Genomic DNA, 25,184 nt, shown 5'->3' with positions numbered 1-25,184 from the left:
AGAAGGTAGGAGAGGACATGAATCAGCGAAGGACTTCAGGCCAATAGGTCTTTCGTCTTTCCTGTTAAAAACTTTTGGATATACACCTCAGAAGCTCTCTGGAGGGCTCTGGTATATCAACTGCACAACATGCATACCTTAAAGGCAAATCTACGGAGACTGCGCTTCACGAGGTAATCCGAACAATAAAGGGCTCTCTAGAGAAAAACATTATGCCAGGGCGGCATTCTTGGATATAGAAGGCGCCTTTAACAATGTTAGTACAGATGCCATCCAACGGGCGTTGACCTAGAGGTGGACAGTTGCATTAGTAACTGGGTCATCTCTATGCTATAAACTAGGATCATCAAAGCTAATATCAACATAACCAAGAAGGTTCACAGGGGTACTCCACAGGGGGGAGTATTATCTCCACTTCTTTGGCTATGTGTGATCAGCAAAATCTTAATAAAACTTAATAGAGGTGGGGTAAAAGTGGTGGCGTACGTTGATGATGTGGTGCTAATGGTTTCAGGACTGTGTCCCAATACGATCAGTGGGATCATCCAAAGGCCGTTAGGCGAGTTTAACTCTTGGGCCACAGGATGTGGCCTAAGTTTAAACCCGCGTAAAACTGAAGTTATGCTTTTTACTATCAGATACAAGGTACCAACTTTTACCCTACCAAATATCAACTGACAAACACTTTCACTTTCACCCAGTGCAAAGTACTTAAAGTTAATTCTGGACTCCAAACTTTGCTGGAAATTAAATATCGAAGAACGGGTAAGGAAAGCAGAAATTGCTTTATATGCCTGTAAACGTATGCTTGAAAGAAGATGGGGTCTTCAACCTAAGCATACATTATGGCTGTATAAGGCGGTTATACGACCTATTTTATCGTATCGTTCGATAGTTTGGTGGAAAGCTCTAGGGAGAGAGTACAGTACCACATGACTCCATGACTACCACATACTGTCATAGTTGTAAACAACCGGAGAAAAAGGAAACAATCTTCCATTTCCTCTGCGAATGCCCTGCACTATGGAATGATAGAATGCTAACCCTGGTCAAACCGCTGTTCGAGAGTCTCGAGCAACTGTCTGGCTTAGACGTCAACAGCCTAATAAAGCTCAGACTGGATATAGTCTTGCTGTAAATAACTGTTAAACAAGTTGGTAACGAGGATGTGGCAACAAAATGGGATTCTGGATGAATCAACACTCTAACCAACCAACCAACCAGACTTGTCTTATTTAAAACTTTTTAATCTATTGCCGTTTACGTAATGTTTAAGTCAAATATACATGACTTGCATGATTGCCCTACAAATGTACTTCTTTCAATTATGAAAAAAAAAATTTTGAGACCTATGACCTGCCAAACTAAATTACATTTGTCATATATTATATGAGTGGCTCAGTGCCATCCTTGCCTAACCCTCAAAATTTCATATATGGAGTTATTATGCGACACTACTTAGAAATACTCCAAACTATTCGTGCTAAAGTTGCACATCCCTAATTTTTGAACGAGACAAGGCTGACATCTAATTAAATGATTCAAACCTTCCTAAAAAGGCTGTTTAATTTTTAATTACCTATTAACTTTGTCACTAATTATTAGGAAATGACTAAATTGAGGCTTAGGCAAGGATGGCACTGAGCCACTCATATATAAACTAATTTATATTTATGCTAAACATAACACCTATGTATTAAAAACATGCTCGACAAAATTTTAAAACAATTTATTGGTGGGTTTTAACTAGATTTTCTGTAGATTTTCACTATTTTTCAAGAAAGGATAAAGTTTGTATCTCTAAGACGTGAGACTTCAACTTGAACGCAAACTAACTTCATTAAAAAGTTTATTAACTGTACAAATTTAAATTTTTTAAAGTAACAAATAAAACCAAGAAATCGAAAAATACATATTGTTAGAGATTAATAACTTTGACGTTTATAGTCTTGCTTATAAAAGTAAGAATATCAGCTGCTTCTTCTATCCTCTTGGTCGTTGGCTTACCAGCACCATGACCAGCTTTGCTATATACGCGTAAAATAATAGGGTTTCTTTGACAAGAGTTCTGTACTGCTTCCTGAAGAGCTGCTGCAAATTTTAAAGAATGCAGAGGACTTACACGATCATCATGATCAGCGGTTAGAATCAAAGTTGAAGGGTATTCTTCAGATTTGGTTTTTGGAACGTGTACGTTGTGCAAAGGTGAATATTTAAATAAATTTTCAAAATGCTCCTTTGCATTAGGGTTGCCATAGTCTGAGCACCAAGCTTGACCAATTGTAAATTGATGAAAGCGTAACATATCCATAACACTATTGAAATTAAAAATAAGTTAAACACTTAAATATAATTGTCTCTCATATATATATATTAACTCACCCAACTTGAGCTACTGCCGCGCCGAAAAGATCAGGTCGTTGATTAATGCAAGCACCTACTAACAGTCCTCCATTTGATCCACCTTGTATAACAAGACGATCCTTAGTTGTATATTTATTATTGATCAAAAACTCTGCGGACGCTTGAAAGTCATTAAAAACATTTTGCTTATTTAACAGACGCCCTGCGTTGTGCCATTTCTCGCCGTATTCACCTCCACCACGTAGATTTGGATACGCTAATACGCCGTCAAATGTATCAATAAACATTAATCCAGTTGCAGAAAAAGAGGGCTGTAAACTTATATTAAAGCCTCCATATCCATAAAGCAGACACGGCCGTGGATATATTGCTTCTTTCCTTTTATGAATAATAAACATAGGAATTTTTGTTCCGTCGTAGCTATCATAGAATATTTGTTTTATTTCGTAGTCTTGTTGAGTAAAGCCATCCAGTTGCAAATTAATTTCACGGAATATCTTGGGTGGTTCTTCTGGTGTCTTAAAATCATATTGGTAGATAGTACCAGGATTTAAAAATGATGAGAAGTTAAAAAAAAATTCAGAATATTTTTTCTTGCCGGACACCGCCACAACTGTACCAATATCCAAATGAAATTTTCGAATTATCGCTCCAGTTTTTAAGCAATTTACTTGAAGAGCACTCTGAAATGAAAAAATTAATATTAGGGGCTCATATTTGAATTCAATGTCTACCTAAAAAATTTAAATAGATTTTAATAAACAAAATACAAGCGTCCTGCACATCACTACACACACACAAGCGGTTATATAATTCCATTGCGCCTGAAATATGCAATGAAAATCCACAATACATCTATCACATTTTTTTTGCGCGACTTTACGCGCATTTGACTATAAAAACTGGAGGAACCGAAAAGTAATGTCCTCTCTGCACATGCCTTTTTTCCGTTTATGAGTTCATTGCGTAATTCAGGGTCGTGCTACAAACATTTCAAAGTTAAAGTGAAAAATTTTATTTCGCCATTTGGAGTGAAATGGCTAGCCAAATACCAGAAGAGATTCATATCCGCCATTGCATGACTTTGCAGTTTGACAAGGGTAGTAATGCAACATTTGCTACTCAAGTGTCTTAGATTGCTGAAGGTGAATTTCTAAGTTCAGATCCGGTAATTTTGATTTTTCCGACTCCAACAATTTTAGACAATGATGTATTAAGGGCGGAAGTGGAAGCAAATCCATGTCAGACAATCGAGGAACTGTCTAATACTCTTAACCAACCTTGGGCAAGAACCCAAGAACATTTGTAACAAATTGGTAAAACAAACAGAGAAGGTTTTTGGGTTCTGCATAATCTGTCTGAAGAAAATAGAGTTCACCAACCCAAAACATGCAACTTATTGGTTCCTCTGCTACCACCAGCTGGTACCGCATCGAATACTTTCAAAGCCGGAGCGTTTGTATCCATTCGGACGACATGACCCAGCCAATGTAGCCGCTGGATCTTTATTCGCTGCGCTATGTCTATGTCGTCGTAAAGCTCATACGGCTCATCGTTCCATCACCTGCGATATTCGCCGTTGCCAACGTGCAAAGGTCCAAAAATCTTACGCAGAGTCTTTCTCTCAAACACTCCAAACGTCGCTTCCTCGGATGATCACTGCAGATGAGAAATATAAGCTCTCTCCGCATAAACCGCCAAGGAGGACTGTTAAGCTAAACCTTCCCAAATCAATCATTAATTGAATAGTATCTAGTGATTACCAATAGAAAAGGCGTTATTTTGCAACACGATAATGCAAGACAAAAAAATTAATTGATTTTATCGATCCGGCATTGAAACTTTGCACAATTACATCATTGATAAAAAATTTTAAGAAATGTATTTTTTCGAATTTCCTGTAAAAAAAAAGACATTATTTTCCGGTCACCCTAATATTTTCCTTGCCGTAAATCAGAAATTTCGTATGGAATTTTAATAAAGGTGTGTATATATTGGATGGAGCCGGCTGAGTTAATAGAAACAAGCAACCCAGACATAAAAGCTAGAGGAATAGAGGCAGCCGGTTCTACGTTACCGGAATGACTCGGGTTTTTCCCGACCAAGGGCTGCCGCCCGAGCAAACTAGCTCTGTCTAGCACCTTACCTCACCAGAAAACAAGAACTCTACCGTTAGATGAGTTAGACGTAGACGATCGGCTACTACACCGCACTGCCAGGGTTTAGTAAACTGCTACAACAACAACAAGTGATTACCAATAGAAAAGGTATTAGAGGATTAGAAGAAAAAAATAACACGTTCCAGAAAAGTAGTTCAGAACTGCAATATGCGCTCTGAAAGACTTCATAGACTAAAAGTCAACCGGTCGTGCCCACTCTGCGTAACGAAAAAAAAAAAAAAAATTGTTCCAACATTCATTCAATAGGTAACAATGTAAAAATTGTATTTATGTTCTAATTTGGCGCAAATTCAAAATATACGTACTTAGCCAAACTAAGAGAATTTATTCATTCCAAAATTTACAAGATAGGTCGGTAAAGTTGACATATTTCTAAAAATTGTATTTATAGTATAATATAAATTATATTATACATGCAAATTGTTCAAGTAAAAACTACAGTGAACCAAAAATAAACTGGGGCACTTGTTTGTTCTGACTTTAATCCTTATATATAACTTGAGACCACCGGTTGAACCAATTAACAAAACGCAAAAGCTCATACAAAGTATTCAATTCAATATTTTATTTTAAAAAACTAAAATAATAGAATATATTATATGGAATTTTTCCAGTAAGGAAAATATGGAAATAAAGGACAATTGATGAACAAATATTTTGTGCAGTATCCCTTTGCACTAATTACTGCTTGTAGACGTCGTTGCTCGACGTCTACTAGAGTTTTGGTGACATCTCTTGGAATATTTGCCCATATCTTTTCAATGGCTGATTTTAGGTAATTTTTACTACTCATCTGCCGCTTGCGTAATTATCTTTGAATGTGGGCCCAAAAGCGGTCGGTGGGATTGAAAATAGGCTCAGAGGAGTATGAGCCAATACATTGGAAAGCAACCATTCAATTACAACCAGCGCAGTATGCTTTGGGTCGTTGTCTTGCATGAATATTTCGGCAGTTTTGGGAAAGTGCTCCTTCAATATTTCTAGATAACTTATTTTAGTCACGGTGTCTTAAATAAAACAAAACGAGCTCACTTAATTTGCCGTCATTAATCCCCACATCATAAAGTGCCCGTCACTATGTTTAACAGTACCAACCACATTAGACAGATTGAGCGCTGTACGTTCCCTTCTCCAGACAAAACTGCGGTCATTCGACCCAAATATGTTGAATTTCGACTCGTCGGTAAAAATAACGTTGCTCCAACTTTATTTGGAATGCTAACGCATTCTTCAGCTTAGTTCAACCTTTTACGCACTTTAATCCTTGAAGAAGGGGCCTTTTTCTAGGAGTGTACGCTCTGTATTCGTTCTGATTGTGTGTGGGTGTACGTCCACAATTGTCGAATTTCTAAGTGATTTGGCAATATTACAATAAATTCAGAAATTTTCGGGTCCACAGACGAAAACAAAATTAATTTTTTTTTTAATCAAAAAGGTTTGCCTTTGTGAGATTTGGCAAGCGTAAGATACATCATCATTTTGGTAACAGCTTTTTTCTGCTCAATTAGTGTTAAGCTCAATTACATTCGACCGTAAGGAATTCAATGCAAAGAAACGGTATTTTTTTTGTATAAATGTAAACTTCATTGCAGGAGCAAATTTTAAACATTTAAAATTTACTAATTTAAACAAAGTTTAGACAAAAACACAATATTAGTTTAAAATGTGCGTTATGTATGTGTCCCTAGCTGCAAATGCTGGGAGGATGGTTCCATGTGTAGAAGTCCACGCAAGTGGGGAAAGTTACTGATCGCCATTCACTTAGGAGTGGCCAGGACGATTCTTTTGGATATGGTTCAAGCAGCTCTCAACGTCCGGGATTAGCCCACGTATCCTCTGGGTAGCTTCCGAACACCCATTCGGGAGTGAGCTAACGTGAGAAGGCGAAGCATTCCAGAAAAGCTGGTTGTGCGCTGGATTTGGGACCCACCATTTAAAAAGCCCCGCCCCGCTTGACATTGACATCATCGGCCTTAACAACTGCGCTGTTAGTTCTGCCTTCTCCAAACTGGATAAAGAGGCAAAGCGAATGGGTCTGGTGGTGAACGAGGACAAAACGAAGTACCTCTTGTCTTCAAACTAACAGTCGGCGCACTCACGTATCGGCACCCACCTCACTGCTGACAGTTATAATTTTGAGGTTGTAAAAGACTTAGTGTATTTAGGAACCAGCATTAACACCGATAACAATGTCAGCCTTGAAATCAAACGTAGAATCTCTCTTGCCAACAAGTGCTACTTTGGACTAAGTAGGCAACTGAGCAGTAAAGTCCTCTATCGACGAACAAAACTAACACTCTACAAGGTTCTAATGATGCCCGTCCTAATGTAGAAGCTTGGACGATGACAACATCCGATGAAGCGACGCTTGGAGTGTTTGAGAGAAAGATTCTGCGTAAGATTTTTGGACCTTGGCAACGGCGAATATCGCAGGCGATGGAACGATGAGCCGTATGAGCTTTACGACGACATAGACATAGCGCAGCGAATAAAGATCCAGCGGCTTCGTTGGCTGGGTCATGTCGTCCGAATGGATACAAACGCTCCGGCTTTGAAAGTATTTGATGCGGTACCAGCTGGTGGTAGCAGAGGAAGAGGAAGGCCTCCTCTGCGTTGGAAAGATCAGGTGGAGAAGGACATGGTTTTACTTGGTGTGTCCAGGCTAGCACACAGTATAGCTAGCTAGCACGAGAAAGAAACGACTGGCGCGCTTTGTTAAACTCGGCCAAAATCGCGTAGGTAGGTATCGCGCCAATTAAGAAGAGGAAGCTGCAAATGCTGAGTTGGGTAGAAGTAAACAAAGCCAGCTAAGCTAGCTCATATTGAGGCAGCGCCCTAGCGACACTTTAAATGATCTTATATCAAGGATATTGAACAGAAATAGCCAAAAGATGGAAAGACAACACAACTTGAAACGTTGCTATCAAAGATAAAATATTGTAATACCCTTGGGCGCAAAAGGGCGCAGGTATAAAAATCACATCATAGTATAAAGATTTCATATCACAGTATAGAATTTTTACTCACTTTGACATCTTGCATGTAACACAGTAATAATTTATCTTCATCCACGCATTTTGCCCAGTCCAATACGTCGCTTTCTTGTTCCTAAAATGATTAATGTTTTGTTATTTATTCATTTTTTACAAATCTTCATTTATAAATACTTATATTAATTTCTTTTTAGTTTACACTTAACACTGTAATACTTAATTTTGTAATAGTTGAGCCCTTCTGGGAAATGGCTAAAACGTGTCATGTGTACTATTTTTTCGGGGTATATGTTTTTAAATAGTCGGCGGCCGCCGTAGCCGAATGGGTTCGTGCGTGATTACCATTCGGAATTCACAGAGAGAACGTAGGTTCGAATCTCGGTGAAACCAAAATTAATAAAAAAAAAAAACATTTTTCTAATAGCGGTCGCCCCTCAATGGCAATGGCAAACCTCCGAGTGTATTTCTGTCATGAAAAAAAGGTTCTCATAAAAATATCTGCCGTTCGGAGTAGTCTTGAAACTGTAGGTCTCTCCATCTGTGGAACAACATCAAGACGCACACCACAAATAGGAGGAGGAGCTCGCCCAAACACTCAAAAAGGGTGTACGCGCCAATTATATATATATATATATGTTTGGGCGAGCTCCTCCTCCTATTAGTCTTAAATAAACGCAGAATGTATAGAAAAAGTTTCAAAAACGTAATTTGTTATAAATTTTATTTAATTTTGAATATTGTTTCGACACAGAATTTATTCTCGGATTTTTGGATGCTTTTTGAAATAAATGCTTTGAAGTGATTGACTTCCAAAGAGAATATTTTGAAAAACAATAAAGCCATTTTCATTACTACGTACGATATAAAATTCAGCCCTCGTAGTACATCGAACTAAATTAAATATTATTGATAAACAGCTCCGAATACTTAAAATAATTGTTATTTGAAAGCAGGGTTCAGCATTCCCTGCACATGAACATATTAATTTATAATATAGTGTTCATTTCAACATGGGCTAAAAAGACCCGGCCAAACACATAGATGGCAATAGTTTTATTGCATTTATCTCTTTTTCAGTTAGTACTAACCTTAAAAAGACTGCTGGTAAAATTTCATGATATTCTGTTCATTAGTTAGCAATTTATTTGCTCAGAGTGACGTTACTTTTGTTATTTTCCAACAAAACAATGGATCAAAAAGATTTTCGTGTTTTAATTTTACACAGCTTCTTGATGGGAAAAAATACCGTTTAAGTGAAGCAATGGCTTAAAAAGTGTTATGGGGACTTCGCTCCATCAGAAACAACAATAAAACGATGATTTTCTGACTACAAACGTGGCCGTAGAGACAACGATGATGTACATCGCAGTGGACGTTCAAATGAGGCGGTAATACCAGAAAACATCAAAAAGTCCACAAAATCGTTTTGAATGGTCGAAATATGAAGTTGCGTGAGTCAGCTGATATTGTAAAGACATCAAAAGAACGTGTTGGCTTTATATTGAAAGAGCATTTGACTATGAGAAAGCTCTGTTAAAAGTTTATGACGCGTTTCCTCGCTGTTGACCAAAAACAAGAACGTGTAGATGATTCTAAAATAAACAGAAATTTTCGACAGGAGGTACTTCGTTTTGTATTCGTTTACCACCCACTCGCTTAAGGCCGATAATGTCAATATCATTGGCATACGTCAACAATTGTATGCTGTTATAAAAAATTGTGCCTGAGCGATTGAGTTCTGCGGCTCGGACAATCTTTCCCCAGCATTAGGTTAAAGAAGGTCACACGATAGCGAGTCTTCTTCTTAATTGGCGCGATAACCGATTACGCGATTTTGACCGAGTTTAACAAAGCGCGCCAGTCGTTTCTTTCTCGTGCTAACTGGCGCCAATTGGACACACCGAGTGAAGCCAAGCCCTTTTCCACCTGATCTTTCCAACGCAGAGGAGGTCTTACTCTTCCTCCACTACCACCAGCTGGTACCGCATCGAATACTTTCAGAGCCGGAGCGTTTGTATCCTTTCGGACGACCTGACCCAGCCAACGTATCCGTATGGATCTTTATTCGCTGCGCTATGTCTATGCCGTCGTAAAGCTCATACAGCTCATCGTTTCATCGCCTGCGATATTCGCCGTTGCCAAGGTCCAAAAATCTTACGCAGAATCTTTCTCCCAAACACTCCAAGCGTCGTTTCATCGGATGTTGTCATCGTCCACGCTTCTGCGCTATACGTTAGGACGGGCATGATGAGAGTCTTGTAGAGTGTTAGTTTTGTTCGTCGAGAGAGGACTTTACTACTCAATTGCCTACTTAATCCAAAGTAGCACGGTAGCGAGCCACCCTGTCTAAAACCTCGTTTGGTATCAAAGGGCTCCGAGAGGTCCTTCCCATTATTGACGGTGCTCCCGACATAAATAATAATAATGGAAAATTGCATCTATACTCCCAATTTCGGTATCAACCCAAAAAAAAAAAAACGGCACTACACGTTTCTGTTCTTAGCTTTAAAAAGGCTCATGAAAGAATCGATCTACATGACATTCGTCGATAGGTACAAAATTTTATAATTATAACTAATTGGGATTTCAGAGCTAATGGCACTAACAAACTTTCAAAATCAATGCCATCACAATCATGTGGATCCCAAGTCACGCCAACCACTTTTGTTTGAGAAGTTTCCATAAGCTTGCAAAAATACTAATTGTAAAACCTAACCTAGATTAGTGGAGAAATGTATCTTACCACTACTCAGCGGTAAACGTGCGTTCGCAATCAAAGCGTATTTCGAGGTCAATGAATCGTATATAACTGCTGTTGTTGTTGTAGCCCTGTCAGTTTAGCGTAATCATCAGTCGTCTTATTCTATCTCATCTAACGGTAGGCCCAGGATACTAGCTGTTTCGACAGGTTGGGTTCAGAGGGAGAGGGGTGTTAGATGAGTGGGTTTAATAGGGCATGTGAAAAGGTGGTTAGTGTCGTGCAGGGTGCCTTCACATGCTGGACATATGTTTAGTATGTCGGGGTCGATTCTGGATAAGTAGGAGTTTAACCTGCTACAATATCCAGAACTTAATAGTGCCAAGGTTACGCGGGACTCTCGGGGAAGTTGGAGCACTTCGTCTGCGATTGGTGGTGGTTGGACTTCGATAACGGCATTCGGGGGTCGGAGGTTAAGAAGGTGGTGAGAAACTCTCGATAAATGTCGTTTATGGGTGAGGCCTACGGTAACACCCTAGCAGAAACTGCTTACTGAGCAGTTTGTTATGCTCCTTAACAGGCAGCATTTGGGCTTCATTATGTAGATGTTGTATAGGTGACATCAGAAGGCATCCTGTCAGGGTCCTTAAAGCAGTGTTTTGGCAGGTTTGAAGCTTCGTCCACTGCGAATCACTGGTTCCAGGCGACCAGACAGGCGCGGCATAGTTTAGAACCGGTCGGCCTATTGCTTTAAAAGTCGACAGCAACATTTCCTTGTCTTTGTCCCAAGTGCTGTCGGCGAGCGACTTGAGAACCTAGTAGCGTGGCGTGGCTGACAGTCCTCTCGCAGGGGCGATTTTGGTTGAGGCCGCGGTTTCCTGGGTGTTTATGACGGTGAGTGCCATGGTGGTGCTGTGCACTCTTCGGAAACCATGCTGGTGCGAGGCTGGGGTCAAGTGTTTCGTGAAGAGTGGGAGTAGAAGAGAAGGCCTCAAGAGTCTTCACTATTGGGGAAAGGAGCGTTATCGGACGATAAGACTCCCCTTGATTGGCGGGTTTCCCAGGCTTCAGTAGTGGGACAACTCTCCCTAATTTCCACTTATCAGGAATGATGAGAGTGGCCATAGACAGGTTGAAGACCCTGGTGAGATATTCTACTCCCAATGGATCCAGCTCTTTCAACATCAGCATGTTTAGTCCGCTTTGGATGGTTTAATGTGTTTGATGGGCCCCTGAACCTCGTCGCTGGAGAAAGCAAGTGGCGCACTGTTGTATGTCAGTTTATGCAACCGTCTGGTGGCACTACGTTTGGATCTGTCGGCCGGAGGATGCACAATAAATTGCCGGCTAAAGTTGCACGCGCATCTCTTCGGATCCGACGAAGCACGACCGTTGAAGGCGATATCAACCTTGGGATTGTGCTTCGTCGAGTTTGACAGGGACCTTACGGCGAACCAGAGCTTGCTCACACCAGAGGGGAAGTTGCAGGACTTCAAATGCTCTTCCCATTTGTTCGGCTTGTGTAGGGTTACCAGTTTCCGTATCTCGGAATTGAGATCCTTTATCCGAGGATCCCCTGGATCGGCCTGGCGTAGGCGATCACGCTCGTTCCCCAGAACAGCTGGTTTAGCTGGGAAATTGGGACGTATGTCCCTGATCCTTGCAGCGGGTATGAAGCGAGCAGCGGCAGCTGTGATCGCCTGGCGGAATGCGCATTCGCCTGCGTGCACATCGGTGGGAATGGGGAGAGCAGAGAAGATGTCTTCAGTAAATTCCGCGAATCTGGACCAATCAGCTTTGTTGAAGTTGATGTATGACCGGTGATCCGCGGAAACAAAGTCAGCAGGTCTCTTGATCGAGATGATAAGGGGCAAGTGGCCTGATGCAAGCGATAGCATAGGTCACCAGGTTATGCTATTTATCCGACCCGCGCTAGCTATTGTGATATCAGGCGAGCTGCAGCAATTGTCCACTACCCTGATGGGGGCGTCGTCGTTTGAAGTGGGCACTGAGGGCGGCAACACGTGGCCACATACCTTGTGGACCACTCCCTATGATTCTTAAGGCCTGAACAAGTCTTAAGATGGCACCACCCGTTGCACTTGCTGCATCTAACCGAGGTGGAGTTCGGGTGGAGCCGTTTGTGGCAGATGCAGCAGTAAAATACCTCTGGTCCAGGGTTGGGTTCGACGCCATCCCTGAAGAGAAGTATTTGGAGCAAACGTGCTGCAAGGGATTGCTCCTGGGACGAAAGATTGGTGGTGGGATACGGTACACTAGACAGGGCTAGTTAACTGGGGCGGCAGCCCTTGGTCGGGAAAACCCCCGAGTCATTCCGGTAACGTAGAACCGGCTGCCTTGGGAATGCTCGTAAATAACTGCTCGTCGAAGGTTGCGGGTAACAAGTTGAGTGACAATGAGCTTCCGATACTGTGCGATTTCTTCCCTAACAAACTGATTGGCCGTTTGGGTGCCATATTCTGGCCACCCAGGTCGCCCAATCTTACCCCTATGTAGTTTTACTGTGGGGGTAACGAATAAGCAAAGTACAGTCTATGAAACAAACACAGCGAACATTTCAGCATTAAAATAATAATATAATTCCCAGAGAGTGACACGGAGTAAGGAGGCCAGATTCCAAGAATGTATCCGACAAAACGGTCAACATTTAGATAATAATTGAAAAAAAAAAATGAACTTCGCCCTTGTTTTGAAATAGCATGCAACCTTAACCTACTCAATTCCCTGGCGCTGAATGTGTTCAATTACGTACGTGTTAGAAAGAACATCTGTTTTAAAATTTTAAGAAGTAGCTTACCGGAATGATTGTTTCCCAATATTCTTCAAGTGGATTTTCCAAATCAATTATAACAATTCTGTAGTTAGGAGCATTTTTATTTGTCCTGAAATAAATTTTTGATCCCACATTGGTAATGTACTGAAAATATTCTTATGAAGTGCTTTCCTTTGATTTATTCATTTGATTTACTTACCTCGTAATCATACTCAAATACATCTATCACTTTAATAACCTTTAAGCCTGGTCGTATGTTTTCGGCTTCGTTTAGATCAATGTAATAAATAAGGTTATCACGACAACCTTTCACTATTGGCATAATCAAATACCTTCCGCAATCAGATACAACAGCTTGTCTGTAAAATCAACAGATAATCAGATTTAATAAGCGCAAAATTAACATAAATATTATTACATCAACATCAATCAAATGCTAAGAATATAAAATTATGTAATTAATACTGCTATCGGCGGTTGGCGCATGACTACCATTTGGGAGTGTGTAGGTTTGAATCTCCGTGCATAAAACAGCAAAATAATAGAAAAAATAATTTCTAATAGCGGTCGCCCCTTGGAAGGCAATGACAATCCTCCGATTATATTTCTGCCATGAAAAATCTCCCCATAGAAAACCATTTGCCGTTCGGAGTCGACTTAATATTGTATGCCCTTTTATTTGTAGAACAACATGAAGACGCACGCCACAAATATGAGGAGGGGCTCGACCAAACACCTAACAGAAGTGTACGAGCCAATTATTTATTTATTTTCTTATCTAGTTAAAATTACCAAGTAAACCTACAGAGCACTGCCCGGAGTTCATGGGCATAAATTCTAAAAAGAAAGTTATTGTCAAGGTATGCCTTTTAGACCGATCAGATCGTCCCTACATTCCGTCTCTTCCCTTTTCAACATATATAAGGTTAATTTTCATCGATAACTTTTTTCAAAGTATAAAAATCTATATCAAAATAAACGTACAAAATTTAATATTGCGCCAAACATATTTATGTTAAATACTATAGTTTGTTAAAACCGATTATATAATTACTTACTCAATTCAAATTGGCCATAAAAAACATAAACAGCCTAGTCCTGCCATAAGTTCTGTTACACGTTAAGTCCGTTATATTTAGATACGAAATTGTAATATTTTTTTAATGAAGTTAGTTTTATTTAATTATGTAAATATGCAAAACAATATTTTTAATTTTCATTCGAAACAATTAGCTATTGTAGTACGCACGGTTTCCATGGATATTGACGTCGTTGTCCGAACCAAAGATTGTTTTCAAATTTCTGTGAGGCCATCGACAGACCATGTTTTCCAATTTTGACCACAAGCTGTAGGCCAATGGATTCAGATCTAGACTTCTGCCGCTATGAACCCAGGAATACGGTATTTTAACCACTGCTGGGTGGTTTTTGCATTATGGGCTGAGTATAATATATGAGTAGACAATACATACGAACAAAAGCAAAAATAACTTTTTTCTGCGAGTTTGTTATCGCCGTATGCATGGTAAAATTTGTCACAGAATTTATGGCAAGAGTAAGTATATATATATATATTAATTGGCGCGTACACCCTCTTTGGGGTTTGGCCGAGCTCCTCCGCCTATTTGTGGTGTGCGTCTTGATGTTGTTCCACAAATAGAGCGACCTACAGTTTTAGGCCGACTCCGAACGGCAGATATTTTTTATGAGGAGCTTTTTCATGGCAGAAATACACTCGGAGGTTTGCCATTGCCTACCGAGGGGCGACCGCTATTAGAAAACTTTTTCTTAAGAATAAGTATATAGAAATACTATATATTATTGAGAAACATAGTAGAAAATATATTTTGTTTTAGAAGTTGCAATAAGAAGCATCAAAAATAATTACATACAATTGTTATAAGCTACTTGATTGAGCGAAAGCGATAGTGCTATTATTGCCAACAATTATAGTTTTAAATATTACTTTCAGTCGATCCAATAGTCTGTTGAATTTGGTTAAATTTCGTGCAATAAAAGCAAGTTTGAGACTATTTTGTTTATTTCGCTTAGTGACGAAGCTATTTAGAAGAAATTTTCCAATTCCCGTAAAAACTAATTATATATAAGTGTGTACATACATATATAACTATATGTATGTATGTATACTCTCTTATCGCTTCCTTTCCTTATTAGTTATGTTCCAAATACATGGAAGAATTTACAATTTTTTTGAAAATTAGCAAAAACTGTTTTTACTCTAATAACTTTTAATTATTGGCAAGCCGTTTTTTATTACACAGTGCGACAATTTTCAGGTCATCGGCTCGGACCCAAACCAAACCAATTACGAATGAAAGTACTCATGTAGAATAGTAAAACCTCAACTGGGTTTTGGTCTATCAGATTACAATTTTTTTACAGTGTATTAAAGTTTCGCAATATTGATCAAATGCTATATTAAATAATATGGTAAATCCAGTACAAATATTGATTTTTCTTAAATTTCGTCTTAGAAGACTTTTAGTAAAATTCAATGATACACTTTTTTGTAGAACTTTTTAACCCGTTGAATCCCACCATTATGTGACTATTTAACCCATTTTTTTCAAAAATGTTTCAAAAGCCCTCTTAAATAGGGTATTAAAGGGATAAAATGTTCTACAAAAAAAATCCTTGGAATATTTCACTAGGGGTTGTCAAAGACATTGAGCACCTATGGGTTAAACGTACTTGAAAAAAATGTAACAAATAAATCCATATAAATATTGCATGCATTCATTTTAACTATACCAAGCTCCCATACATATGATTACCTGTGTGTTTGCACATAAATATATAGATATTTATATGCATGTATTTTTGTATATGTCACCTATATATGTAAATGTAAAATATAAAAAAAAAATATATTATGTACCATATATGTATATACATTCAAATAATTCCAAAAAAACGTCAACCTAGTAAAAAAAAATTAAAATATCTTATTTTATTTTCCAACTTGATTAAGAAACCGAAATGTTCAAAGTTTACAATTAGAAAATATCCAAAATTGATCTTTAATGGTTCGTAAAAAACAACTTTAATTTTAATGGGCTTTTATTAGATTTGGGGACTGTTTTCCGTGTGCACTTCTCTACAGTGAGAAAAGATAATACTGCAATAACAGCTCATAATTTATCTTACAAGAGGAAAATGCAAAAAATGTTTAAGAGAGTGATAAGAGTCGAAATTCTGTGGACTGTGTTCCTCAATTTATGGTTAGAACTAATGACTGCACTCGTCGCACCAATGCGCTGATAAAATACCGTTGCATATTGTTGTGGAATGGATCAATTAATAAAGTGGACAAAAATGTCAATAATTCGATTTTGATTGGTAAGAGCAGAAAGTATTCGCGAGTGATCATTTAAAGTGACAACTGTTTAATTAAAATGGAAGCTTGCAAAGGAAACATTAACAAGTTTTGTTCTATTTGTGGTCATTTTACATTAACTAATCGCAAAAATGTTTTTTAGTGAAGAGTTAAAGTATGAATATGAGAAATACCTTGACCAAAGTGTTATTACAAATGTCTCGTGAGCTCCCAAAAACAATTGTAAAACGTTCAACAACTCTTTACTAGAATGGCTGCATAAAAAACGCAAATGTATGCCTTTCGGAGTTCCAACGATCTGGATTGAACCCATTGTGTACGAGCCGTCAAATTGTTATTGTGTCAATACTTTTTGGGGCTTTACGAAGAAACACATGAAGAATTTTGTGTACAAAAGCGTTGTTAGTACACAGACTCCGCTGTCACATAGTAGTAACATTCCGCAAACTATGTTGGATGCATTAGAAAAGTTTCAAGACAAAATGTCTCTCAAAATTCCGCGACAGTCGGTTCTACGTAACCGGAACGACCCGGATTTATATCCGGCCAAGGACTGTCACTTCAGCAGCATTCCTCGTATATGCACGGGGAATGTTTATGCTGCTACAACAACAACAACAGCATGGAGAACGATATCATCAGGTATCTTTGCCATTTGAAAAAGGTGACTTTAAAAAAACGATACAATTTTACAGCAATTCTTTTCTTATTGAATTCTTTTATATGTTGGCTAAAATTTGTTGGGGGTCAAAAGCTGTGGAAGGTGTGGCGTTAGACAGCGATAGCGATTCGGAAATATGTCCTCCGAAAAACAGTGAATTCAACCCTGCCTCTAAGTTTAAATTCAGCATCACTAGCTAAATGAATTAAACGGGTTATTTTTTTTCAAAGCCCAGCTCGTTTTCCACCAAAAACATCTGAGAGTTTTATTTGATTTTTGAAAAAAAAAGAGTTAAATAGTCACATAACGGTGGGATTCAACGGGTTAAAATGTTCTACAAAAAAATGTATCATTGAATTTTACTAAAAGTCTTCTAAGACGAAATTTAAGAAAAATCAATATTTGTACTGGATTTACCATATTATTTAATATAGCATTCGATCTGTATTGCGAAACTTTAATGCACTGTAAAATAAAAATTGTGACCCGGTAGACCAAAACCCAATTGGGGTTTCACTATTCTACATGAGTACTTTCATTTGCAATTTGTTTGGTTTGATCCCGAAAATTGCTGTCGCACAGTGTTATTAGTTCGCCTTAGCACAGTCACCTTGCTAGTCCTACTACACGGAACTCAAAAATTTTGTTTAGTATTTTTCTGAAATACTCAATACAAACCCATAAATAAAAATAACCAGACACATCCTTCATTATACTGGTGAAGTGACAAGAGTAGTGCGTAAGTGCCAACCTCCCGTTTACGAATCATTCCAGCGAATGGATTACTCGGCTACGCACTTTAAGTTTTTTGTTCCAATTGCACTCGCGCTCAAAAACAGAACAAAAACCAATGCAACTAGAGGTCCCCATGTTTGGGGTTTAATTGTGTTTTTATCTCTGTAACGGCTTAAGGAATTTCATATGGAATTTTAATAACTTTTGGTAGAATTACAAAAAATTGCACTATATGTTTAGACTTTTTAAAACATTTATTTAGTAGTATAATTGCAGAGGATTTAAAATGTGCAATTGTAATACCACTTTATGAAAAAGGCAATATAAAAGATAAAAATAACTTCAGGCCTGTTTTTCTCAGCTATACAGTTACAGGCATAATGTCGCTCTTTTTGAATTCAGTTCAGTTATATATAAAGCAATGATTGCTAAAAGACATTTCGTCAGCCTTTTTGTGATATACCAAAAGCAATATGGTTGATCATAAAATTTTTTTAACTAAACTTAACTCTGCAGGTTTTCGCGAAAACGTTCTAGATTAGTTTAAATGCTATTTAAGCAATAGAAGAAGTAATATTTACAATAATCTAAGCACAAGCAGACTCATAACATTGGGTTTCCCTCAATGTTCAGTTCTTGTACCAATTTTGTTTTTTTCATAGCCTTTTATGGGAAAAGTTATAGCATTTGCTGACGACTTGGCGATTGCATATGGTTCAATTAATACATTCAATATTTTTGTTGATATTAATCACAATGTGCTACCTGCTAAGAGAAAGGTTCGCAAATCATAAGCTAGTCTTTGTAGCAAGGAAGTGCCGAGTGGCGATATTATTTTTCATTCCATGGAGGGACCTATCGTTTTAAGCTGTATGCGACACAAATTATTTACCCATTCATATATTTGTGACAGTACATTTTCAAGATCGAAGTAGAATTCTAATTTCAAGTATATCTACTCGACCAAATTTTAAGTTCTACGATCATCTTATCATCGCAGAAAATTGTGTTCAAGCAGTCTACTGAAAATTGTCCACAAGGTATTGTACAATCTAAATTACAAAGGGTATAAGCTGCTTGGGTGGAAGCCTTTAAACAATCGCTTTGTAGGCATTCACACTTGAGTGGCAAACGTGTATTTAAAGTTGGTTGACGTTGTCCCACAAATGGGGGGACCTATAGTTTTATGCTCCGGCTAGGGCCGTCCCGATTTACTCACGTGTACTAAAATTAATCAGAGTTTGATGTACCCACATTTGAAATTTTCTTAATTTCATTTTTGGGTTTAGCTGTAAGTATTCCCGCAAACTATATTTAAAAGGCATCCGGATCAGTAAAAATGTTTATCTTCTAGACGCATTGCCCCCAAAAAATGCTCTATGATATTCTGATTTAAGCGGTATGTCAGGGTGCATTCCATATCGTTATGGCCATTAGCACACCCTTTTGAAAACGAAATGTTTTTCCTACAAATTATACTTTTACTCAAAATTTCTGGAGTTAGCAACCCACATCTCATCCACACGCAACTCCATTATTTAACTAAAAGTCGTGGAATTTCGTGGAATATATCGATGACGAAGCATAACGTCAAGGCACACAGTATAGTTACACCATTGTAAAATTAAAAAAAAAAAAAAACAATAACTTACATACGCCAAGATGGCTCCTCGGGAAACTCCACTACCAAGATATCTTCAGTTTGATTTTTTCCGATATAGTGATAGTAAAGCTTTTGATTCTCATTCTGCTTTACTTCAGCGCCGTTAGCAATTCCTTTCTGATCGGAATATTGCTGTAAATAATTCAAATAATTTAGCTAAATAATTATGTAAAAGGAAATCGAACGCACAGAATAAAAAAAACCCTCATTATCAATTGTCCAAGAAATCGCGCTAAATTTAACATTTTCCAAGGTCTCCTTTAGATCGTTACCCGAATTTACGTCGCGTATTCTTATCTTTAGCCAGTCGGATCCATTTTCACTTATGCCATATGCCATGTATTTTCCATCTTCAGAGAAAGACTTTTGAGATAAAGCAATAGTTCCGTCTTCGGACCATGTGTTCGGATCCAAAAATATTTTTGGTTTATCCTCCAGTCCAGTCTGCTGGTATAGAACACTAATGGCGACAACATATTAAATGAAAATCATAAAAAGTCTAGTTGCTGTTACTTATGGTTTTGTAATCCTGTATTCACGAAAAAATAGTAGTAATCTCCATGTTTCGTTGGACAACTATATTTTGGATAATTCCATAACTTTGTTAGCTTCTTTAAAATACGAGACCTTTCATCCCCTTCTTCAATAAATGATCTGCTAATTTTATTTTGCTTTTCAATAAACTCTTTTGTTTCAGCGGAATCAGGGTCTTCCAGCCATCGATAACCATCGGTCACTTTAACACCATGAAAATTATCCACAATTGAAGTGTCCTTCCGAGTAATAGGATATTTCATTTTAGGGATTCTGTTAGGAATTTTTCTTATAAAAGTTAACACTAAAGTTTTGGAAATCTTTTGGATATTCAATTTAGTGACACCGCACACTATAGACATTAGTTGGCTGACTGTATTATCGGGTTGGACTGTATGAACGCAAATTAACCCAACTAAAAAGTCGTGTTGGTAGTAGGTGTGCACACTGAAGAGTAAATCGTCTAGTAATTGCTTGCGCAGGGTTGCATACGTACTAGCTATATATATAATTAAGGTTTTTATTTATAAATGACATCCCCAAATTGGCATTGAAAAATTCGGCAATGTTCGTGTTTGCTAGCTGATTGAGAAATTCTTGGCAAAAAGTGTAGTTATTCCAATTATTAACAGACGAAAAAGAATTAACAAGAAATTAAGATATTATTTTATCCACTCCGTCTACAGCGATCTTTTAGTAATCGCATTATTTTACATGTTCATTCTAGACTGCTGGAATTTGGCGTGATAACGTCTTATAATTCGATTTAGCCGGCTGCACGCACGAAAAAATGTGTCGTTATCTTGCTCATTCGTCGTTATCTTGTTCAATCGTCGTTATCTTGCTCAATCGTTGTTACTTTGCTTGAACTGCAAGCGAAAGCGCGGAACGAACGACAAAGAGCACAATCGGCCCCCGCATTCGGCAACGTTTTACATCTGGCTCTCTCCTACTTAGGTGAGCATGTATATGTATGTATATGCGCATATGTCCATATATAAATTCACATATTTGTATTTGCATATGCCTTCTTATTGATTATTATTAATTTGATTTACTGGAAGAATTTAAAATAAAACCAAGTGTATCTTCATCATCCTTACCGAATTTATGATTAGTGACGACTAGTTGTTAATAATACCTGTTGTTTTAATGTTTTTATTATTAATTTATTATTACATATGAAGGAAAAAATATATGGTAATATTTACCACATACCTTATAAGATATGTTGTATACTAATATATGTATATAAACATGCATACACACATATACTTTGGTGCAATTTTCATAGTCTAATATACATATGTACTATGCCAAATATATAAACATGCATATAGATATACAATTTCGCGCAATTTTCAAACAAAAGGAACAAATCTATATGTAAAGATGTATACAATTCATATGGACATATTAAATGTACGAATCTATTTTGTACGCAAGCAAATGTAAGCTGCTGCTGTTGTTGTTGTTGTTGTAGCAGTATCTTCGCCCTGTACTGTAATTCGTGTAATTACCGGTCGTCTTCGTCTAGCTCATCTAACGGTAGGCCCAGGATACTAGCTGTTTAGACAGGTTGGGTTCAGAGGGAGAGGGGTGTTAGATGAGTGGGTTTGATGGGGCATGTGAAAAGGTGGTTAGTGTCGTGCGGGGTGCCTTCACATGCGGGACATATGTTTAGTATGTCGGGGTCGATTCTGGATAAGTAGGAGTTTAACCTGCTACAAATGTAAGCTAATGTACCTTGCTTGAACTGCAAGCGAGAGCGCGGAACGAACGATAAAGAGCACAATCGGCCCCCGCGTTCGGCAACGTTCGACATCTGGCTCTGGCTGAGCATATACATGTATGTATATGTAGGTGTATGCGCATTTGTGTATAAATTCACATATTTGTATTTGCATATGTATTCTTCCTGTGAGCATGGTAACGAACCATTTCTCTGTTGAGAATAGGACGATGATAGGAAAAGTAGTCCATTTACCTCCTCCTCTATATCCATACAAAATATCTATCAAACAAATAAAATTTAAATTAAATAGGAGATTCATCTAAGAAAAAAAAAACTAAAATAAGACTGGATTGAATTAGAACTTTCTAGTGATGGAGTTTTTTGAATAATTTATGTACAAGTTATCCTATTTTATTTCTCCGCAAGGCTGCGTCGCACCTCAATATGATAAAGGGTAAATGATTCGTGGATTATAAATGAATTAATTAAAAGTAATAAGTGAAGATATATATATAGAATTGGCGATTACATCCTTTGGCCGAGCTCCTCCTTCTATTTGTGGCGTGCGTCTTCGTGTTGTTTCACAAATGGCGGGATCTATAGTTTTACGCCGACTCCGAACGTCAAATGGATTTTTATGAGGAGTTTTTGCATGGTAGAAACACACTTGGAGTTATGTCATTGTCTGCCAAGGACCGACCGCTATTAGAAAAAAGCTTTTTCTTCATTTTAGTATTTCACGGGATCATCTACTTATATGTGAACGTATTATAAGAGGATAAAAAAGTATTGGTAATGAGTTAATCTGTCACGACAATATTTATATTTTGTAGAACCCGCTCAAAAAAGAACTTTTTTCACTTTGTCGTTTATACGATTTGGTGTGATACGACAAATTAGTGAATTTGAGTATTGTAAGAACAACGTTTTGCAACATTTGTTAGTATTAGCTTATAAAGCTTATTAAGTTCTGATTGCAGAGAATAGAAGAAATAATAGGGCTCCGAAGATGCTACCCTGAGAAACACCTGAAGTAGCAATAAACGAATTCCAAGATATGCTTTATTAGAAAAAAAGAAAAAAGCACGCTGCCTGTTAGTTGGCTAAATGACTTCGAGCACCTTAAAATAAATAAATTCACGTGAAATGGCTCAAAAAGTGCGGAAGCGACTTGAGCGAAATCCCCGACGAAGTGCCAATCAAATAGCGAAAGAACTGAAAATATCTGACCATAGCATCCGCCACATACTGAAAAATGATCTCAAAGTCAAGCCTTACAAGATCCAACAGGCGCATGATCTCACACCAAAGCAGCAACTAGTCAGACTTGAGAGAGCGAAGGAGTTGCTTCGCTTTGCCGAAAGCGGTAAATTTCCGCCACAAGTAATGGTTTGGGCCACTGTAACCACAGATGGGCGCTCTGCAATCGTTTTCATTAAGCCCGGCGTCAAGGAAAATGTGAAATATTATCGGGAAAGTTTTCTGAGTGTTGCTTTGAAGCTGTGGGATGACAAACATTTCGTTGGCAGACCATGGACGTTTCAACAGGATCAGATGCGTATACCGTGAGATAAATTTTCAAATTAAATAACCTGATAACAATACGTTCGGTCTTCTGCAAGAATATTTTAGGCAATATGCACGCCTGCTTGGACCTCACCAACAATCACCGTGAAAGCAATTAAGAATGAGCAGGTATTGAATCAAAACATTTAAATAAAATAATACAACTTTAAAAAAAGGACCTGGGGACGTTTAGAAAAACTTAAATTCAGCGGGCTGCTAATCATTATAAATAAAAGAAACTCTTACAATATGTGTACGGAGAGCCGAACAGACAGAAATGGCCAAACTAAATCCTTTCCACATTCTGAGCATTTTGGTATATATTGATATACATACCTTTTTCGATTACCTTATTCTGTTACGTACAACCTCTCGCCGGTATGTGAACCCTTGTGGTCTTGAAAATGTTCGAATCGGTCGTTCTCTAAAATAAAACCATGCATTACTAAATATTGTTATTAAAAACATGTTTTATTTGGCTTCTATGTCCTATTTTTTTGTTTATTACAAGGATTACTTAGATCTATATATCTTACACACCGTTCGTACAACATAGAACAATTGTAAACGATCTTATCTTGCGCCATAACTTTCAAAAGAATATTAATGTTTTTTAAATCATTGTTAATATGGTTTTTATTCAGATAAAAGTCGGATGGTTTTTTGGTCCCGCTTAAACATGATTTTTGATGTCCGTCCTTAAGCAAACATAAACGAGTCTCGGCTATGAAACACAAAATATCAAGGAAACCAGAAATACTTAACCCGAAATTCGCCTTAAGAATTTCTTGACATGTTGATACAAAGTTACAATTTTTCCTTAAATCGTTGATCTCATAAATTACTTTTCTCAAATTTTCCGAAATATTACACCAAATATATTTTATATTAGCTGCATTAAACCAGTTATGGTTGACGGAAATGGTATCAGTAATATTCCATACTTGGTGATACCAACCGCTCGGCACGAATACTGCTTCATTTTCTTTTTGGTAAATCACAAAGAAATTGACATTGTTTTCATATAATAGCTTCTCGCTAACATTATATGCAATATTTCCGAAACGGTCTGTTATTTTATATTGTTCACCGGGAGGTAGAAGAATCCATTTTTTGCATCCGCACACATTAGTAGACCAACTGAATGATCCTAGGACGTCTACATGGAAAGGGGTCCTACTCTAAAATAGTAAAGACTGTATAATTAGTTAAGTATGTGATAATGTTTTACCATGAATTTTTCGGCCCCATATAAACAAATCGATAATCGTCACGGTTATGCTTCACAAGATACTCATTTAACCAATCTGAGCAAAAATAATCTGGCACTTTATAGAACTCATAGCTGGGTAGTTGTGCTTTCAAATGCCAGTCTTTCAGATATAAACTATTGCACTCTTTTTTAGAGTCTACGATATGAGTTCCAGTTTTGTGCTGTCCTTCCCAGTATTCCAAGAAATTGTGAAAGTGCATCTCCATGACACTATTTTGCTTAAAGTACCCGGAACAGTTCGTTACAGGCACCAAACGATTGCTTATTTTATGCTTAAGATAATCGAAATTAATGACGCTTGTCTGGAAACCCTCGTCGGAAAGAAAATTTCGAAGTACCCAGTTTTTACTACATTCCCATTCATTGGACACGTTGGTTATTATAACCGGCCAGTTACTCTCAATATACCTCGCATAAAAACTTCTGTACGGTATTGTACCGTCACTTAATCTTTCAATGGTATCCATCTAATTTTGTTTTCATAATTTGTAAATATTAACTAAATCCAGGAGTAAAAATATTTCTCCTGAACACCTAGTAATGGAACTTATGAGAAAAGTATCGATACTCATAGAAAAATCGATGTCAGTTTTAAAAATATTGACAATACTCACACGTCATATTTTCTAA

The 25,184-nt window shown here is 37.7% G+C and overlaps 3 protein-coding genes across 6 annotated transcripts; 1 reads left to right on the top strand and 2 right to left on the bottom strand.

Annotated features, from left to right (window-relative positions):
- Positions 1 to 1,713: 1,713 nt before the first annotated feature.
- Positions 1,714 to 20,383, bottom strand: LOC128863349 (prolyl endopeptidase). Its single transcript, XM_054102473.1, has 8 exons — positions 19,960 to 20,383; positions 19,636 to 19,906; positions 19,436 to 19,578; positions 13,229 to 13,388; positions 13,054 to 13,173; positions 7,572 to 7,652; positions 2,383 to 3,047; positions 1,714 to 2,315 (listed from the first exon to the last, which is right to left on the bottom strand). The coding sequence occupies exons 1-8, from the start codon at positions 20,340 to 20,342 to the stop codon at positions 1,919 to 1,921; spliced, it is 2,220 nt and encodes a 739-aa protein (XP_053958448.1). The 5' UTR covers positions 20,343 to 20,383; the 3' UTR covers positions 1,714 to 1,918.
- A 1,814-nt stretch (positions 20,384 to 22,197) lies between these two features.
- On the top strand, positions 22,198 to 23,851 carry LOC128863991 (uncharacterized). Of its 2 annotated transcripts, none has more exons than XM_054103447.1 (3): positions 22,198 to 22,629; positions 22,696 to 23,280; positions 23,348 to 23,851. In XM_054103447.1, exons 2-3 carry the CDS (start codon positions 22,862 to 22,864, stop codon positions 23,388 to 23,390), a joined length of 462 nt encoding a protein of 153 aa, XP_053959422.1. In that variant the 5' UTR covers positions 22,198 to 22,629; positions 22,696 to 22,861; the 3' UTR covers positions 23,391 to 23,851. The 2 variants fall into 2 exon arrangements, with proteins under 2 accessions (XP_053959422.1, XP_053959423.1); XM_054103448.1 differs by having other exon boundaries at positions 22,684 to 23,280.
- LOC128863990 (2-oxoglutarate and iron-dependent oxygenase JMJD4 homolog) lies at positions 23,732 to 25,111 on the bottom strand. Of its 3 annotated transcripts, none has more exons than XM_054103444.1 (2): positions 24,513 to 25,111; positions 23,732 to 24,457 (listed from the first exon to the last, which is right to left on the bottom strand). In XM_054103444.1, the coding sequence occupies exons 1-2, from the start codon at positions 25,019 to 25,021 to the stop codon at positions 23,764 to 23,766; spliced, it is 1,203 nt and encodes a 400-aa protein (XP_053959419.1). In that variant the 5' UTR covers positions 25,022 to 25,111; the 3' UTR covers positions 23,732 to 23,763. The 3 variants fall into 3 exon arrangements, with proteins under 3 accessions (XP_053959419.1, XP_053959420.1, XP_053959421.1); XM_054103445.1 differs by having other exon boundaries at positions 23,732 to 24,462; positions 24,513 to 24,605; XM_054103446.1 differs by having other exon boundaries at positions 24,374 to 24,462.
- Between the last annotated feature and the right edge of the window lie 73 nt (positions 25,112 to 25,184).

This window comes from Anastrepha ludens, chromosome 5, assembly GCF_028408465.1.
Source record: "Anastrepha ludens isolate Willacy chromosome 5, idAnaLude1.1, whole genome shotgun sequence".
In the NCBI taxonomy this organism is placed as follows: Eukaryota; Metazoa; Arthropoda; class Insecta; order Diptera; family Tephritidae; genus Anastrepha; species Anastrepha ludens.
Note: the sequence above shows the minus strand (reverse complement) of the source record. Positions and strands in the feature narration are given on the sequence as shown.